This window comes from Corvus cornix, chromosome 2, assembly GCF_000738735.6.
Source record: "Corvus cornix cornix isolate S_Up_H32 chromosome 2, ASM73873v5, whole genome shotgun sequence".
In the NCBI taxonomy this organism is placed as follows: Eukaryota; Metazoa; Chordata; class Aves; order Passeriformes; family Corvidae; genus Corvus; species Corvus cornix.
Window position 1 is genome coordinate 81,674,147 of NC_046333.1, and position 18,793 is coordinate 81,692,939.

The 18,793-nt window shown below is 36.5% G+C and overlaps 1 protein-coding gene across 6 annotated transcripts in view; it reads left to right on the forward strand.

The window, feature by feature from the left end:
* SEMA5A (semaphorin 5A) overlaps window positions 1-18,793 on the forward strand; it is a 317,047-nt gene that overhangs the window by 207,792 nt on the left and 90,462 nt on the right. For all 6 annotated transcript variants that reach the window (XM_039548447.1, XM_039548450.1, XM_039548448.1 and 3 more), the window contains one exon: window positions 15,782-15,989. In XM_039548447.1, coding sequence (XP_039404381.1) covers window positions 15,782-15,989 — 208 coding nt within the window. The remainder of the gene's footprint in view (window positions 1-15,781; window positions 15,990-18,793) is intronic.

The window sequence follows — 18,793 nt, forward strand, 5'->3', positions numbered from 1 at the left end:
GCATTTAAAATGTCCAGCAGTACTGATTTCCCTTGGCTTTATCACTGTGTATAGAGATAAATCATTCTGCCAGATCCAGTTGGTGAGCTTTCTTAATAAATAGATGGCTCTAACTAGAGCTGGTTAAATTATTCATTGACAGCAATTTATATGTGAGAATTGTAGCCCTTTATTTGGTTCACAAATTACCCAGCACTTATTTGTAGTAATTTTTTGTTATTATAATCAACCCATAAATAGGTCATGATTTTGATTAGTTTGTTGCTTCTATTTGCTCATAGTGTTTGTTCATATATTAGTTATCATGCTCATGACTTGCCTGCTGCAAGTAGATGGTTTTCTGTTTTCTCAAGGGACAAATTTAAGAAGAGAAGCCCTTTCTTGCTGTTCACAAATTATCATTACGTCTTTATAATTGCCCAGCTCTGTCAGATAAAGACTATAAATAAATGTCCAAAGAACATACGGTGTGTGCACTTCTGTGCGGCCACTGGAAATCAGAATTGCTGCAAGAAGCTACTGGCTGAAGAACAGCTGGCTCTGCTTGCATGGGAGTGAGATTAATGTGTGGGCCAGGGAGGGAAACAGATTGTAAAGAGCTGGAGACAAAGTCTCAACCTTCCATTAAAAAAAGAACAGCTCCTCTTTATCATAGTTATGCTGAGCTTTGAAATCCTGTTTGACTACTTTATAAACTTAGAATGGCCAAGTAGCCTTTCCTTCTTCCTATTTTTTTTGTTGCAACTGTCACCTCTTGTTCCTGGAAGAGAAACTAGACTTGACAACCCCTGTGTTCATTTATTGTTATCTAATTCTAATGCATAGAATGTGAAGCTGTGAGCAAGAGCTTATCTTGCATGGTGCTCAGTGTTGTCCTGCTGTCTCCAAAGCAAAGATCTATTATGATCTATGCTTACCTTCAAAACCCTCATTTTGCCCCAATACTTTGCAGTGCCAGTCAACAGGCTTGGTCTTAATTTTGGAAACAGTGTTGGAATTAGCTTTATTTTGGGGTGAAATTTGATCTTTGTACCAACTGTGTAGCCCTTGTATGAGTACACAGTACTCAGGACCCTTTCTGAGAGATGTGGGGAAGAAGCTTTCCCTTTGAAGAGACTTAACTTTGTCACATGTTGCTGAGCATTGTGAACTTCTTTAGAATGATCTCTAGGGCCTTTTGCTTTTATAAAAGCCTTTCTTTTAAGGTGGACATGCATAAGAGTGACTCAATAAATGCATGCCAACCAAAGAAGAAAGTGGAATAGTTAAATCACAGGAAGAAAGAAAAGTTTGAACCTTTTATTAAACTCAGCTTCGACCTTAAAAACCCCAAAACTGGATCACAAGTATTTTTCCATGATATGTACAATATTTAGTGTGAGCTGTCAGGAAAGCAGTCATTAAATGGGATATTCTACTGAACTCCTGGTTTTGTTGATGTTTATGAGCTTCTTCATTCTGCATCATTTTTCCTGGTAAACCTCAATAAATCCAGATATTTATAACTAAGCATATACAAGCAGTGTCACTAGTAATCACTGGGGTTTTTTTCCTTGTGCTTACCTAGATCTGGTCATAGGCCATGTCAAATCTTAACAAGCTAAAGAATTTCTCAATAAAGATATGCCTTATTCACTTTGTTCTGTGTCTTTTAAGTCATCAAAATGTGAAGATCCTTTATTCCAGATATTGTGGTCTTTGTGTGAAGAGTCCTGTAACCTGCAGGTTATATCATAAAAGGTAGATTAGGTTCCATGCATTTTACTGTAATCAAGTCTCTGGGTAAGACTCATAATATTTGCAGCAAAGAGTTACTTGTTTACAGATTAATTATTCTAATTTTTAGGGGTTTTTTATTTTTCTTTCTTATCTCATAAATCTTGGAAATTTGGTCCTATGGCCACACACCTTTAGGAGGAATAGCCATGACTGCAACACAGTAGATCACTTACCCAGGAAATAAAAGATTTTAAACTAATAAGATCTGTGAGACTTTCTGGTTATTGCCAGATATCCTAGACCATTATATAAAGAATGTAATGTAATGTAATGTAATGTAGTATAATTGTATGTATTGTATGCCATGGCTATGTACTATGGCTATGGCTGCTCTAATGTAGTAGTGAGGGTGATGAGATGAACAGCTTCTAGTGAGAGGTTTTGAGATTTATTTCTCTAATCCCAACTTTGTTTCTGTTTCCTGTTAATTTAATTTCTTATTTACTTTACTTTGATTAGAAAAAAAAAATCAGCATCATTCTTTCCTTCTCTATTTCTCAGCAAAAGCTGAGTTTTATGCTGAAATTGCTGCTGAGGTTCTATATGAATATATGTACTGGATTTGACACATCCTGGGACTGAGGCACAGGGGCACACGCTATGCAAACTACAAATGAGTTTGAGTAGAGGATAGTTCCTGAAACTTTCTCTTCAGTCAAGTTGGTGAGGCTTCTGGATCTGTACAGTAGTTAGTTGTCTTTCTGATGCTTCCAATGACAATAACCACATACGACTCAGTTAAGAGATCAGGCAAGGTTTGTTGTGGGTTATTATCTGAGAAACAGTCTTCTTCACTTGTACATCTAAATGCTTCTTTGATCTGGGCACTGAAAAATTTATTCAGTGGGAAAGCACTATCATATTCATAGCATGTGTTGGGTCGTACAAGGTATTTGTTGTTTTGGTGGAACGAAGGAAGGCAATAAAAAAATAATAGGAGCTGTAAGCACTCCCTGTCCAGTCAGATCCAATCAGAGTTAATGCCTCTCAACTTTGGAAGACTGGCGGAGATCCAAGGCTTGTACTGGATAGTAATTTTTTCCTTCATGCACAGTGTGGCATTCTTCACTGCTGCTCTGTGTCAGATGGCAAGCCTTAAATCACACAAACCACTTCATCTCACGATTAATATCTATGTTTATTACCTACTCTACTACTTTAGTTAGAGGTTACCCAGCTCTTCAGACGTGCTCATCTCCACTATCTGGGAAGTCCAGTCCTAGATACTGATTAAGCATTTTAGAAGATCTCTTCAAAATCAGAGTTTTCTGTTCATGAGAAGTTTATGGGAAATTAATATAGACTTCTTTGTTTGTTTCATAGTCAGTTGTAGACACCAGTCCAGAGTAACAACCTTATGGTTTTATTTCTTTCTCTTTTCAGAATCCAGGATATTGAAATTGCGTGTCTCTTGACAAATGGAATCTTTCCCATTTAGAACCATAAGAATTCTTGTATCATCTTTGCCTCAGGGCTTCAGGTTTTGTGTGTGTATGTGTCATTTTTAGTACAGTAAAAGCTGGATTTTGCCAGAAAAAAGGGACTGTAATTTCAATATATTGCCAAATGGGCATTCTCTGGGATAGGTGTTATTCACATGTAGCTCTTGATTTTGGATCTGTTTAGTTGCTATCTAATTGTACTTATGGAGTAAAATTTTGGGAACAAAACCATGTGGTCAGTCACAGTCTTCTCAGCTAGCTATATCTGAACTGCTGCCTAGGTTGTCCTAGTTTATGTCTGGAAGTACAAACTAGGTAACTCATCATCTAGTGTGTACAACCTTAAGTACAGCCCTAAGCAGTCCTTATATAATTGTTTCTTCTGATAGTGTTGGTTTAAAAGTAGGATTCATATCCTATAGACCAAAACATCCGAGACTTCTGAAGACATCTGATGGGAATCTTGGTACTGATAGTCTCATAGCGCATGCTCACAGGTCAGTGTGGATATTGGCAGCATCTGTTTGATTCAAATGTAGTAATAAAAGTATGATCAACACTAATATATGTACAGTTTGTTTTGTTTGTAGGCTTGGTGCCCCAAAATGGTCTTGGTAATCTATATAATGTTGAATCTGACATTGTTGAAGTCCATTCCTTTCCAAGCTGGAAGAATGTATCTTTTTATATGCCAAATTATTTTAGTGTCATGCAGGACAAAAAAAAATGTTTTACTGGCCTTCTTTGAGCATGCTGATATAATTTTTCATGGTCACTGTATTTATTTTTATTACTGAGTACGTTTGTAGACAGAACTTGGGTAATTTAAATAAGAATTCAGAATGAGAATATTGTTTGGTAAAATCAAGAAATGTTTGCTCGACACTGTTACAAATCATGCCTTGATCTGCATGGCCTGCTTGACATTTCCTGACACCTCCCCAAGGAAGAAAAAGAGTGTGAGGTGCTAGAGCCAAGTTTGAAATTCTTGTCCATCATCTCTTTGCCAAGTCCTGAGAAACAGCTCTCTTTTCCCCAACTCATTAAAGCCTCATCTAAAGATTTTATGCTGTAGTTTTAACCATATCCTCTCTGCTTAAATAGCATTTCTTAAACCAATGGTAGTAACTAAAGTATTGTTATTCACATTTTTATATAACTTCCTGAAGGGGTTAGAAATGGTGATACCTCGTATAGGGACATGATCAAGTAGCTGTGCACTGAGAAAATTGGATACATTTCTCAGGGATTATTCTCAGCAATAAACACAGCAACTCAACATAGAAGGGTCAGTCTGTTAAAGATGTCATCTGGGTGGCAGCAACATTCGTGGGTGTGTGTAGAACTGAGCTTTAATGCCTCATAATTTCAGAGTTCAAAGCCTTTTCTTGCACCTCCATGTTGAATGGTTGATCCAGAAGAGAAGGGGCTGCTGTGAATGGGGATGAGCCCTCCCAAATCCACTTGCTGGCACTGTTTTGATGTGCATGCAGAGCACACAGTTCATGTGGCCATGCAGCTATCAAACCAAGGAGGTAGAGAATTCATCTAGAGAGGTGATGCCTTGTTCCCTGCTCCAAGGATTATTAAAATATTGCCCAATGACTTTTTAATTTAGCAATAAGTTCCTGAAAATTCCCTAAGGACATGCAGGGCATAAAAAAAACATTAATGATTTTTCTTGACTGCAGCTGAGACTTTTCTGTCTTTGGTCCAAATTTCTCCTAAATAGTGAGGGCGAATAAAGTAACTGCCTGTCACTGGTTTTGAATTTGTCATGGAATCAAGTCAGTGGGCAAGCAAGCAGCATAACAAAAGAAGTTTTAAATCTTCAGTAGGGAAATGTACCTGTTAAAGTATTTATGATTGGATATTGTTATAGTTACATGAAACAGTTTTACAAAAAGTGAAGTTTCAAGATTGAATTTTTTTCACTTTAGGTGGTATTACTATTCTGAATACCAGTTTCACGCATGAAATCTAGAGAAAAAAAGTTGGTAATTGAATCCAGATTTCACAAGTGTCCAAATTGTTTCATAACAAAAGTTCCTTTATTAATTGCTATTCTTTATTTATTCTCTATTAAAACTTTTATCATTGGAAAATAATTATATGAGATTTCAAATTAAACATAGATAAAAGATACCCCTTCATAAAGTCTTAAAGTAGATAATGCTTTGTCTGAACAGGTGAAAGGAATGTATCACAGAATGAAATGTTAATAAATGTTTTCTAATCAACTATAGTCTGTTAAAAAACTGTAGCTGCTATATCATTTGCTTATAGGTATTCTACAGACACGTTACTTCTAAGTGGAGTACATGAACTGTTATGGATAGATTAATTTTCAACTTAGACGAAATGTTATGAATTTCTATCTCAGCTGCAAGTCACATCTGTGGCAAGCTGAAAAATCTTCTATAAGATTGGAAATAGAAGTAGTAGATAAAGGTAGGCCAGTGAGCATGATTCATTAAAAATACATACATTTTGGAATTGTTGGAATTTTATTTATTTATGTGTTTATTTATTGGTCAGGCAAGAAAAAACAGCTGGTTTAGATCTAGGAAGGGTACAACTTTTCCACTAGAGTATATAAGCATCGGTCTAATATGCTGAGATAGTTTCATTTTCTTTGTGAAAGAAACAGACATAAATGATGTGGTGGCTGAGACATGTAATTCAGCATGTACTTGTTATTTAGTGTAGGTTTTTGCTTGATCTTCTGGAAAAGACCAAAAGCAGAGAGAAGATATTTCAGTTTGAGGAGTTAGCAGCTTCAACTTTATAGAAATAGTCTTTCAAAAAATGGCATACTGCTTTGGTTTAGCTGCCAGTTGCTTTGCATCTTAGTCTCAAGTAGATCTGAATTTCCCTTTAGAGCTTGAATTCTCTATTTGAATAATTTTTGAATGAGCCTGACTGGAGCTGGATTTAAATTCCTATTTGAGACGCAAAATGGCTGCTGAGGGATGGTACACAAATTGCCCTATTTCCTAAACTTAAATACCTTTTTGATTCATAGGAAATCCTACTAGTGGAAATATATAATAAAGTGTTGTACTTTATGGAGGAGTGAATATTTTCTGTACTAAATGCAGGTATTTAACTCTTTGTATGGTAGCTACTGGAAGAAAGCTTTGCTAATTCAACTGCAAACTGACTATATGCTTGATGCTTTTGAGACATTTTAACGCATAGGAGTTAAATCTACAGGGGACAGAAGTGTTCTAAAGAATGTTGTATGTTTACAAAGTTTTCCTCTGCAAAACAGTAGAGAGAGGATTGAGATGGTGATTCTCCCGATTTCCATTGATAGATACATCCCAAAATTGTTTTATCTTAAAATGGAAGCAATTTTTAAAAAATTCTATTTTATTCTTTTTTAGAGAGGGAATTTGTTCTGTAATCCTTATTGGGCTACATATGTCATGAATTCGTATGTTCTTTTTGTCCTCCCAGACACATGGCTTTGAAGAAAGGTCTTTGTTTTTTAATAACTAGTATCTAGATCAACACTTTTTTATTCAAAAGGTTAAGTCAATAGTTCTAATTTCTGTGTAGAAAGGATAGCTCATAAATATTCCCTTAAAAAAAAAAAAAAAAGTATATAATTTTGACATACTACTATGAGAAAGTCCTCTAGTTGAAGAGGCACAACTGAGTTTCTCTTGGAATAGCCACTAGGGCATTAAGAAGCTTGCTAATAATTTTAGAAGGTATGCAAATAGATTGTGAAAAAAAGTAGAAGTAGTAGATAAAGGTGGGCCAGTGAGGTAAAATTGCTCCTTGCAGATTCTTAATAGCAGATAAATGAGTTAAATTCTCTCCCCTTCATGGAAGTCTGGGGATGTGTAATAGACCATCAGACCTCCTTTGTTGACAAGCATTATTAAAAATGTATCTTATTTCAGTGTTGTTTTAAAATAATTTCCAATACTATAAGGAAGAACATCAATATTTACTTGAAATAGAATAGGAAAGAGGGAATAAGAAGGAGTCAGAGCCAAATATAAAGAACATAAATCTAAAATATTATGTGTACTTGCTTTTTATAAACTGTCTTTCAAAACTGCTGTAGTTGCATCTAAGAATTGAAAAACAAAACCACACCAGATTGCAGAAATACTTGGGGTCTTACCCAGATAAGGATAATTTAATATAGGGTTTTTCTGTGTTTTTCTTCTACTGCTTCCAAAGCTCTCTTCCAAGAAAGAGTCAAACCTTTCCTGTTTCCTAAGTTAAGCAACTATTCTGTGTTTGAAGCTGTTAACACACTAAGGACTGTGTGGTATAACTGTATATAATTTACAATTAGCTTTTAATAAATATATTAAATTATGCATGTACCTTTTTAACACTTCCTTTTTTTTTTCCTTTCTAATTGCCAAGACACCAGACAACTGAATGTCCCATTTTAAGATTGCTATGTATTACATATAGTTTCACAAAAAGCAGAAAACTATTTCATTAGTAGTTGAAGTTGCTTTTTCTTAAATTTAGAGTCTTAACTTCCCTGGTAATTTTTGTTAACTTCTCTGTCTGATAACACACCAGCAGAGGAGCAATGACCATGGACTTTCCTAAAAGCTTTTAAGATGTAAAATTCAATGCTGTTATATGGCCAAATATCCTTAGATTATTATTACTCTCTAGCAATAGCAGCACTACATAAACAATCTCTGAAATGCAAAGCCCTTTGATACTGAGCATGGGGAAAAAATGATTTGCTTCAAATTCTGGAATAATGAAAAAATGACACACCCTATTTTTCTTTTTGTAACATACCTAGAACAGACATGTTTTTATACCTGTTTTTTACTTCACATGGGGTCAAAAATCCCAAGACCAAACATATTCATGATTTTGTACTAAGGTCTCACGTGAACAAGCTGCAAGTTTTTTCAAGCCCCAAAATGTAGCTTTTTTTTTTTTTTTTTTTTGACTAACTTTAGTTAATTTAATTTACTGAAATTTCATTAGATGCCAGTGGGCAATGATTTATGACTTTTCCACTTGCATACTTCTTTTTTCCTCCAAGTATCCTGCAATAGGGTGAGGAAAACTAAGAGACCTGAATAAGGGAAAGCTTAAGCTTTTCTGTTTCCTGCAAGTGATGGCACAGGAGTAACCAGCGTTTCATTTAGCCCTTTTTTGGTGTTTAAAAATAAATCTCCATATCAACAGGACAGATAAATTTGAAACATTTCTCAGAGAAATGCAACAAAATTCTTTTTTCTATTTCCAGCTGCAGTATTTCATAGAAGGTTTTGTTGTACAGTTACATAATTACCTTTTTGATTTAACAAATGTGCTTTATATCTCTATTTCTCTTATTATCCACCCTTGCCTTGTTATCATCACAATGATAATGACCTGTAATTGTGAGGCAGTCACAATGGTTTATTGTTTAAATCCTTCCTAAGCTTTCTTGAACATTTCTTTCTCTGCTAAGCCCACAAAACAGAACATTCAGATTTTTAACCTCCATTTTTGTCTGATACTTGTAGAAAAATCACATCTATGTATTTTATTACACCATGAAAATATATTAAAAGTAGAGCAAAAGAACAAGTTAACTATCACACTGATCAGGTTGTTCAAAGACCGATTTAGTTTCAAATGGAGAGACAAACATGTAAAACAGCTCTGAAAATAAAAAGATGAATTAAAAAAAAAATTGAAATTTATATCTTGATGAAGCATCACAATTCCATATTCATTTTGAAGTTCTCTCTTTTCCCTAAAAAATTAATGAATATACATCTAAAATTATAAAAATATTTAAGTTGTAAATTATTGTGGGAATTTAAAAATTAAATTATATTATTTTTATTTTCTGTGTCATTGTACAAGGACTATGCTTACCCATAGTATATTTTTCATTTTTAAAGAAGAAGGGTAGAAGCCCAGTCTTTCACTTGTCCCTTGGGCTGGAGCACGATTAAAAATGTATTCTTGTATTTCAAGTATAACTATGTATCTCAGAAACCTGAAGGTAAAAGATAAATTAAGTTACAGAGCATGGTTATATTATCTTATCTTCTAAATGTGCCATTGCTTTAAATTAAACTGTACCCCACCCCCATGTGGGAAAAGAGATAATAGCCAGAGCATTAATTATCCATATTCTACTGATGATTTAACTAATTTTAAAGTTATTCTTAGAAAGGGCGGAGAAGAGTAGGATTTAAATCCCATGTATTCTGTGTACCATATGTATCTTTTTTGATGTTAGACAGATTGCTAAATCATAAATCCTGGGCTTCCCCTTTTTAGGCTGAACCAGCTGCTGCATTAGTTGTTCCTGCATCTTTTTTTTCTGTGCCGAGCGCACTAAAGCCCTTATGCAACCTAATACTTTCTGTTTGTTGGAATCATTTTCTGCTGTTAGCCAAATGCACATTCTGCTTCGTGGTAGGGCTTTTTCCCCTTCCTGTGGTGGAGGAAAGCAAATATTGATGATACATTATTTTCACTGTGGCTGAATGGTTATCAATCACCTTGCTCATTCTTTGATTTTTTACTATTACACATTCTGTTAATCAATTTTATATTTGGTGTTTCAATTTTTTATTCTGAGAGAACTCTGCCTTGAAGATGACCCTAATGCCCTATTTTTTTTTTTTTGTTTCTATGGTGTTTAATATAATTTTTATGTGATTAATATAAACACTGTTTATATGCACATATGGATATTATTTACAAGATATTTAACATTATCAGATTTTTTTTTCCTTTAGTTTCAATAGTCTTAAAGCTCTCTGAATGCTTTTATTTTCCAGTGGGAAAAATAATTTGTATACAACAAATAAGATGCAAAACCAGTGTATAATGGATAAAATTAAAGTAGTTATTGAATATAATTTTCCAAAGTCTATTTCAAATTAGATTTCTTGAAAATATACATAATTCATATTTGTTTCAGCTACACTTTAAAATCTGTTCTCTTGAGTCTCCATCTCCCTGATTATTGTGCTGTCAGATTGTTAAGTGTATCAGTGAGTCTGTTTTCACATTATCACATGCAGAGTAGAGTATTCCTTGCATAGGTGGTATCTTTTTCAAGTTTAGTTACATGCATCTCCTGCAGTTCTGAATGTTGCTTTAGCATCTGTGTATTGTGTTGACTGCCCCTTTCCTCTGCATTGACCACATCCTTCAATCTGCTTAAGACATCTTACTATTCTGAAGAATGTTTTGGAATAACAGGCCCACATTTACATAGTTTATAATTTACAATAGATTTTGCTGTTTCTTTATTTTTTTCTTGCTATATGTGAGGAGATTTTCACATCTGTAAAGGCACCTTGTTGTGCTCAGAAAGTGCAGGAATATTTTTAAAGTCTTAAATATAGGCATAGGGCTGGCCTGAAGAGATATTTTGAGGCTATTATAAGTTTCTTTTGCTTGCAACTCATCTAGTTTAGAACACAGCAATGATTTTTTAGCAACATTAATGAAAGACAATACTGTAGGCTTCTCTTCTGAAAACCATTGGTTTGGATTCTGTCTCCTGGTGCTGGTTCAGTTGCTTTCTGGAGACCAACCCACTCTCCAAGGTGCTATGGCAAGAGTTAAGATTGAAAGTGTTTCCCTCTCAAAAAGGGATGGGTAGAGATTTTTTCCCTTCTTTCAAAGAAGAGAAATGCACTTACTTCTACACTGCCTTGGGATGATTTGTTAAAGATGTGTTTGCATGAAGAAGGCAGCAATATTTTGTAAACATAACGGCTCATGTAAATATTTATTCTCCTCTATAGCAAGAATTGCTAAAGATTCCTTGAGTGGTTTTCTTTCTGTCAGGAAATTACAGGTTTATTAGTTTGTTGCATCTGCTGTTTGTTTTGTATGTGCATTTTCTGTTTTGCTTTGCAGGTGTCACCAAAAATGTAATGATTTTAGCTGCACTCTTGCAGTATTTTCCACTGCTGGCTATGATTTATACCACTTACATCTTAAACTTTATTTTTCACCTTTTGAAATCATCCTTTTATTTTGTCCCATTAAAATTTTGTTCATTACAGACTTAGTTGCCTCCAAGCATGTTCTCTAAAACTCCATCTCAGGTTCTCCATGCAGTTCTTCATAGTCTCCTACACATTACACAGCAATATTTTAACAAGAATGTTTCTCTTCTTTCACAGTGATTAGATTTCTAGTGTTCAGTTGTGGGTTTTGCAAGTCTCTGAAAGTATTGCAGTACAAGCTAACAGAGCACATTATTTACTCATTCTGGCCAATGTCATTATCTTTTACTAGTCCTGTATATAGTTGGCCATCCTTAAATAAAGGCTGTCAGGTGTCTGGATCTATCCCAGTGTGTCTTGCTTATGGTCAGGATGCAAAGATGCCATTTATTTGAATTCTTAATTGGCTGTTAGGCTCAGGCTTGACATTTGTGATGAAACTGGAGCTTTCCTTGTGTCCGTGGCAATAGTTACATCCATTAAGATGCTCCGTGCTTACTGTCCTTCTTAGCTGTTTCTTGGCAGAAGTGGACAGTTAGTTTGATTACATAATTAAATACTCACTTGAAAGACTGTGACAGATCTGAAAACCTCCATGCCCTAGAGCCATGTTCCAGACTTCTTTCTTTCTCTACTTTTCCCCCTAGTTTGCTTTACAACTGTGGTGTGAAAATGGCCAGACAGACAACACTTTTGAGGATGGGACTTCTACGAGTTCTTTAGGAAATCTGCAGTCTTTGCTGGAGGCTGTGCATAAGGTTGCACACATTGTAGTAGGATTGGAAACACTGGAGCAAAACACCTGGCATTTGAAAGCACTGGAATCACTGGCTGTGCTTTTCTGCTGTAAGGAAGCCTGATACAGCCACGTTGCACACTAGTGTAGTTTAAGAATGTGGATATCTACACACCCTTGCTACGTACCGTAGGCTGGTGAATATAGCCACCAATTCAATCGGTGCCTGTCCCAAAGTTGTAGAGTAAAACCAGATCCTCACCCTAGTCTGGTCTCCCAGGTGGTGCTTGCAAAATCACTCATAGACAGTAGGAATTTAGGGCAGACAAGATAGGGTCTAGAAGTCAGAAGTAGGGGAGTTTTTTGAGGCAGAAGTAGATCTCAGGTAACATTCTATTCCTTTTTGTTGAGTTTGCATATGACCCACATTGCTCCTGAGAAGAACAGTGTTTCTTCCTGATAATCTGTGGGATCTCAGGCACTGCTTCTTCACTTGAAGCTCCGTCAATTGTGACTTTCAACATTTCTGAGTGCTGATCCTCTTAGACAACAAATGAAAAAGGAATGGCTTGGGAGATGTTGAAAGAGAGCAAAAGGAAATATGAGAAATGGAGAATGTATGCCAAGATAAGAAGGAAGAACAAGAGCAATGACATATATCTTGGGGAAGGCATTAGTGCTGCAGTTCTCAAAGTGAGAATATTTTATTTCTTTCTGGGGTGGTATGCAGCTGTAACCATGATCTCCAGGTCATAGACTTGAATATAAAGAAATGTAAGTTTGTGCTCTATAATAAACGAGCCACAAGAAACACAAAGTGTTTGATCATATTCTCCTGTCCAAAGCTCTACTTCTAAACTGAATGTGTAAGGAGGCATAGGGGAGGGAGGCCTGCAGTCATGTTTTTTTTCTTCTCTTGGGGAAGGTGACAGCAAATGATTCAGTCTGTAGATGCTAGACCCAGCACAGTGGTAGGAAGAAATATTAGTCTGTAGAAGAAGCATGTGCTGAATGCGTACCTGATTTTTGTCTCTTGCAGGAAAACTGTGACAAGCCAAATACAATGCATTGTGAATCATACTGAATCCTTTGTTTGCCAGTTAAGCAAGTGATACAGAGTTGCACTGACTGATCTATAAAGCAATACCAATTAATTTACATCTCTAAAATGATCTTACTGTTTCTTCTTGGTACATTTTTCCAGCTTCTCTGCTCAAAAGAAAATCATTCATCTTTCACTCAGTAATTAGCGCAGTGTCATGGTTTAAGCCCAGACAGCATCCAAGTACCACACAGCCCCTCACTCACTCCCCCACCAGCTGGGTCAAGGAGAGAATCAGAAGAAAACATGTGGGTTGAGATAAAGACAGTTTAATAGCAAAAGCAAAAGCCACACATCACAGGCAAAGCAAAACAAGGAATTAATTCACTCCTTCCCATGGGCAGGCAGCTGTTCAGCCATCTCCAGGAGAGCAGGGTCCCATCACACATAATGGTGACTTGGGAAGAGAAACACCATCACTCTAAATGTCCCCCCCACTTTTTCCTTCTTCCCCCACTTTATATCTGAGCATGATGTCACACGGTCTGGAATATCCCTTTGGTCGTTTTGGGTCACTTGTCTCAGCTGTATCTCCTCCCAGCCTCCCACGCACCCCCAACTTCCTCCCCAGCATGGCAGTGCAAAAAGCAGAAAGGCCTTGGCTCTGTGTAAGCCCTGCTCAGCAACAACAAAAACATCTCTATATTATCAGCCCTGTGCTCAGCACAAACCCAAGACACAGCCCCATACCAGCCAATGTGAAGACAATTAATTCTACCTCAGCCAAAACAAGCACATACAGGCACTGAAATTTTGGGACATGTCTCAGACCATATTTTGACCATGAAACTTACTGTAATTATAGTCAGGATTTTGCATCCAGTAGTCATCAATGGAAACACTGCTTGTTACGCTTTTCAGCTGAGCTGGTTATTGCTTAATTGTGGGGCAAAACTGACTGTTGGCAACAATTTAATTAGTTTTTGAATATAAGGTTGCTTTAGGTTGTTTGGAAAAAAAAGGGATCATCAAATAAGATATTTTAATATCAAAAAGGTTAATAAAAATTAAAATTATAATTTAATGAAGGATTTTTTTCCTAAAGAATGGTCAAGCATGTTTATATCAAGAAAGGAGAAAAATGTAAACAGGTGTATGAAGTGATTGTACTAAAACTTGAGAGGCTAGGTAGAAAATTTTAACATGCATACATGATTTGATATGATCAAAATCTTTTTATGGACTAAGGGGAATCCATTTTATACATTGAGCTAATAATTTATGGTTTATCTAATTAGTTTTGACTGTTTAATGGAATTATATAATATTATGGAATATTATATCTTACACATAAACTTCCTATTAACCTCCCCTGCTGCTTGGTGTATTCTCTCCTTTCCAGTACTTCCCCAGGTCTTAGAATTGAATACTCAGTCTTTCTCAAGACTCAGATTTTCTCAAGAAAAGATTTTAACATTAATTGTTGTCTTGGTTCTCCATCTTCTCTTTAGTTTTGGAGTCTACTTGAGACTACTTTTTTTGTATTTTCTTAAGGTTGCTTACTTGCTGTTTCTCACCACTTCTCAAGCAAAGTTTGGGAATGGCATGTTGCCCTCAGCCCAGTTACCCCGGAGGGTACAGTGACAGTGCAGGGGTGCCAGTCCCTAGCCTCAGGTGCTCCCAGGGTGGAGCCAGTGTAGGGGGTGCAGACACATGGCCACCAGGCATTTGCTGCCAAGGATAAAACCAGCACTAGCCAAGACAGGGCCAGACATGTCCTGAGAGACTGCACAGCCAGCTCTGAGCCAAACCTCTGGCCCTGTGCTAGTCATGGCAAACCCACTGTTTTCCAGACTGCAGAACAGGCCTTCCCAAACATTGCTCTTGCCATTTTTACCCACTCAAAAGGGAAGTCTTTCAAGACTTCATGAGAAAGAGCTTATCTCTGTGTGTGTTTGCAATGTTGGATCCTTAGTACTGCTGCCACATAAAAGATTGCATAATGCTGCGGCTCCCTAAAATATTTATCAGTGTGAGAATGTGGTCCTTTGTGTTCAGAACAAATGTACTTTGATATTTTTAAATTATTTAAAAACTTTGCAGGAGTGAATCATAAATCTTATCATATATTCTGACACTGGTTTTCAGTGTGTAACTGTCTTTCCTGAGAAATCACATTAAGAATAGAAGTGAAGAGTGAATGCTAAAAGCTATGGTTTTTCAGAGGTCAAAATTGAGAGAAGAAAAAGGGATGTAGCCTCATTCTTTGCTATATTCACCTAGACTCAATTAAGACCTGCATATAAGCATATATGTGTGCTTTATTAAATGAATGTGATACATCTCTAACCCCCATAATTTTTAACACAAAGAATATTAAAACAAACTGGGAAAATTATGGACTTTATTGCTTTTTAAATTGCTCTAAATATAGTAAAGTGTAGTACAATCTGGTAGACTGAAACCAGTAACCCTTGGCATGAATGTGCATTTATAAAGCCAGACTTTGAAACCTTGTTTTCTTGTGACTACTGCTGTGAAGGCCGTTCTGCACTAATAACTTTTTAGCTTTTTTTTTTTTTTTTTTTTTTTTAATGTATTGCATCGCATGAAAACAGAATTTAAAGTTTTATAAGTTCGTGTCACTGTACTATAATCAATTTAGGAAACTTCAGTCAAAATAATCCCACGTTCTGAGGCTTCATTGAAAACATCCAGCACAGCACAAAAATTTTTTTCACTGAATGACACCAAGCAGGTAGAATTGCTAGTGTGATTTTTTTAGTAACTCATTTTCCTCTTGCCTTTTCAGACTATGGCACTATTAAGAAAGTACTTGCCCCAATGAACCAGACTTCAAGCAGCTGCCTGCTTGAGGAAATTGAACTCCTGCCGAAAAGTCAGCGAGAGCCCATCAGGAGCCTTCAGATCCTGCACAGCCAGAGTGTCCTTTTTGTGGGCCTTCAGGAACATGTGATTAAGGTCCCCCTGAAGAGATGTCTCTTTTACAAAACATACAGGTATGAAGAATCAGCTATCTTTATTTGACTGGAGAGAAATATATGCAGGGGGTTGCAGAAAAATGGGAAGGATAAATGACTACAAGAAGAAATCCAAATTAATTGTCTCTCTCGGCAATGACTTCCTGTCTACAGTGTTTATCAGTAGTGTCTGACCACTTGTACTAACTTGTTAGGACTAGGTGAGGCTCTCAAAGAATTATATTCACATTGAAGTGTCATTGTGCAGATTCTGAGTTGTGAAGTGAAACAGTAAGAAATGTTTTATATAGAAAACAGTTATCTGGTAAAGTGCAATATAGCTGCTGGTTTAATATGTTTAAAGCTTGTGACTTGGACAAATTGAAGGGGTTTTTTTTGGTTTTTTTTTTTAAATCTGTATTGTAACTGAATAAACAATGTCTCTGGATTCAGAAAAAAAAGTGGGTTGGATGAACTGAGAATTAAAAGTATTTGTAAAAGTGGCTATTTAGAGGCAGTGTTGGATCAGCAAACTGTAATAAATGTAAATATGCTACTAGGTAAAAGGGCTATGCAGCTGACAGATATTCAAAGAGGATAACTTACAAATTATCACTTGGTTCTAGACTGTATTATGATAGTTAAGGAATTTAAAGTTCAGCACACAACTTTTTCAGTAGGCTATCTGAAAATACATCTGGGTTGCAAAACACGCTATTTGAGATTGTTAATTTATTCTTGTTAGTTGTATCTTCCCTTTCATATGTGTGGTCCTGGTAATTCAGTACAATTGTTTTATGTTACATCACATAGACACTGAACCAGCCATGAGGTTTTGAGAACTGTGACAGAGGCATGTGGTTGGTCTTTCAGCTTGTTTTAGCTTCACCTTGTTTAACATATATTCCTTTGAAAAGCTGGCCTGTTAAAGAAGGGTGAAAGGCTTCCACTTGCCTTTCTTGGCTCCTACACTCACAGAGACATTATTTGTGCAGCAGAGATGTTACACCTGCCATAAAAGGCAGCGTGACTATTTGCAGGTAGAGACATTTCTGGCTGTCAGAGGGACCACACAGTTGGTCACAGCAGGGAAGTGACCACAGGACACAGGTGTGGTAAAGCTGTGGCTCAGTGACAGTGGAAGGACATTTCCAAGGGACCTGGCTCACCATGGGGATTGGTACCATGCAAGAAGCCAGTGAAAGGCTACTGGGTTGAGAACAAGACTGAAGGAAAAGTTGTGCCCTAGAAAACAAGCAGACCAGGGGAGGGAAGAATTCTACTTTTTACAATTCTTTACCAGCCCTTTTGTTGTTTATGCTGTCCTATGTAGCATATTTTTGGCATTTTCTTTTGAAAGAGAAGAACACTTGAAGCCCCATTGGAAGTCCTGCCAAGCTTACTTTAGGGAAAAGTTGTATATGGGCAAGTCTCTGCTTCAAGCTTTTTGTTGGTTTAGTGGCCTACATAGGACCAAGTTTCAATTTCCTTGGAAGTTTCATCTTTCCTTGGTTCAGTGAGTTGAAAAAGGATGTGTGCTGGTGTAAATACACCAGCCTGCAGTCCACTTTGGACATTTCAAGGCTGGAGCCTCATTTTGTTTTCAGTGAGATGTGAATGCCCAAGGTCCCTGGTAGCTCTGCTTCTTTCAGGACAATTCCCAAGGAATGGCAATGTTATTCCAGCTTCAGGGCCCAAACATGTTTCTGCCCTCAAAGGCTAGGACTGCTGTTTCAAATCACAGACCCCATGCATGGCTGCAGGCTATTCATTCCTCTCCGTTTAATTGGGCTTTAATTGTCTAACTTTTAAAATGCCTTTTAGAACAAAAGAAAACAAACCAAAAAAATGGTGCCTTTCCCATTTTACTGAGTAGAACGGTAGTTAAATGCCTCAAATACTGCTCAGATGATAATTTATTCCTCTTCCCAGATGTATATGAAGTCTCATCTTCCAGTGGAATGACTTATTTAAAAGGAGATAAAATGATTCCTTGTGGGGTTTTTCAATCATGTCTTTTGTAGTTGTACGACTTCTCTTGTAGTAATTAAATATTCATTGCACCAAAAGACTTGCCATCCTTACTTTCTTCTTGGTTAAAGAGTTCACCAGCAATTCTAGCTCTGTTTTGTGAAAAAGGATAGGATTTACCGATGTGATCCAGATGAAAAAAGGAATTTCCTTGTCATCTATCATTAGGGACTCAGGTTATTTGGAGAATGCAGATGTAATCTTTCTCTCACCTATAATTAACTTTTGGTTTGACTAGTTTTTTCCTGGCTTATGGTGGATCTTTTTTTTTTTTTTTGCATGTGGATAGAGTATGAGGACATTTCTTGGGGCTGTACATTTCTCCAGGCATTGAAGCATCTTAAACTTGCTCACTGCATTGCTGGGTGCTTTAATACTCACATTCTTCTGTTACTACTACTAACTATTGTTGCTAACTATTACTTCTATACCATAGCAATGGGTAAACAGAGTGATGGGTAAACCTTACCTAAGGTAATGCCTTGGAACATTGTGGGGGGTTTTTTGGATTATTTTAATTTTATTTATTCACATTTATCATACTTAGGGCTGTATAACTGTGCCAAAGCTATATCCTGAAATTCCATCAATGATAACTAGAGTCTTCACCAGATCAAGGACATGTACTCTTCAGTATCTACTTCACGTAATTATCGAGGAATAGGGCATGCTAGTGTACGATTAACAGCCTTAAAAAAGCCAAAAGGTTGAAGGTGTGCTACCTCACCTGCTCTGTCTTTTTGTGTAAATGGCAGAATGTTCAGTGCCTAGTCTTATCTAATCTCTTTGTTTAGGTTTATTGCTGGGCTTTC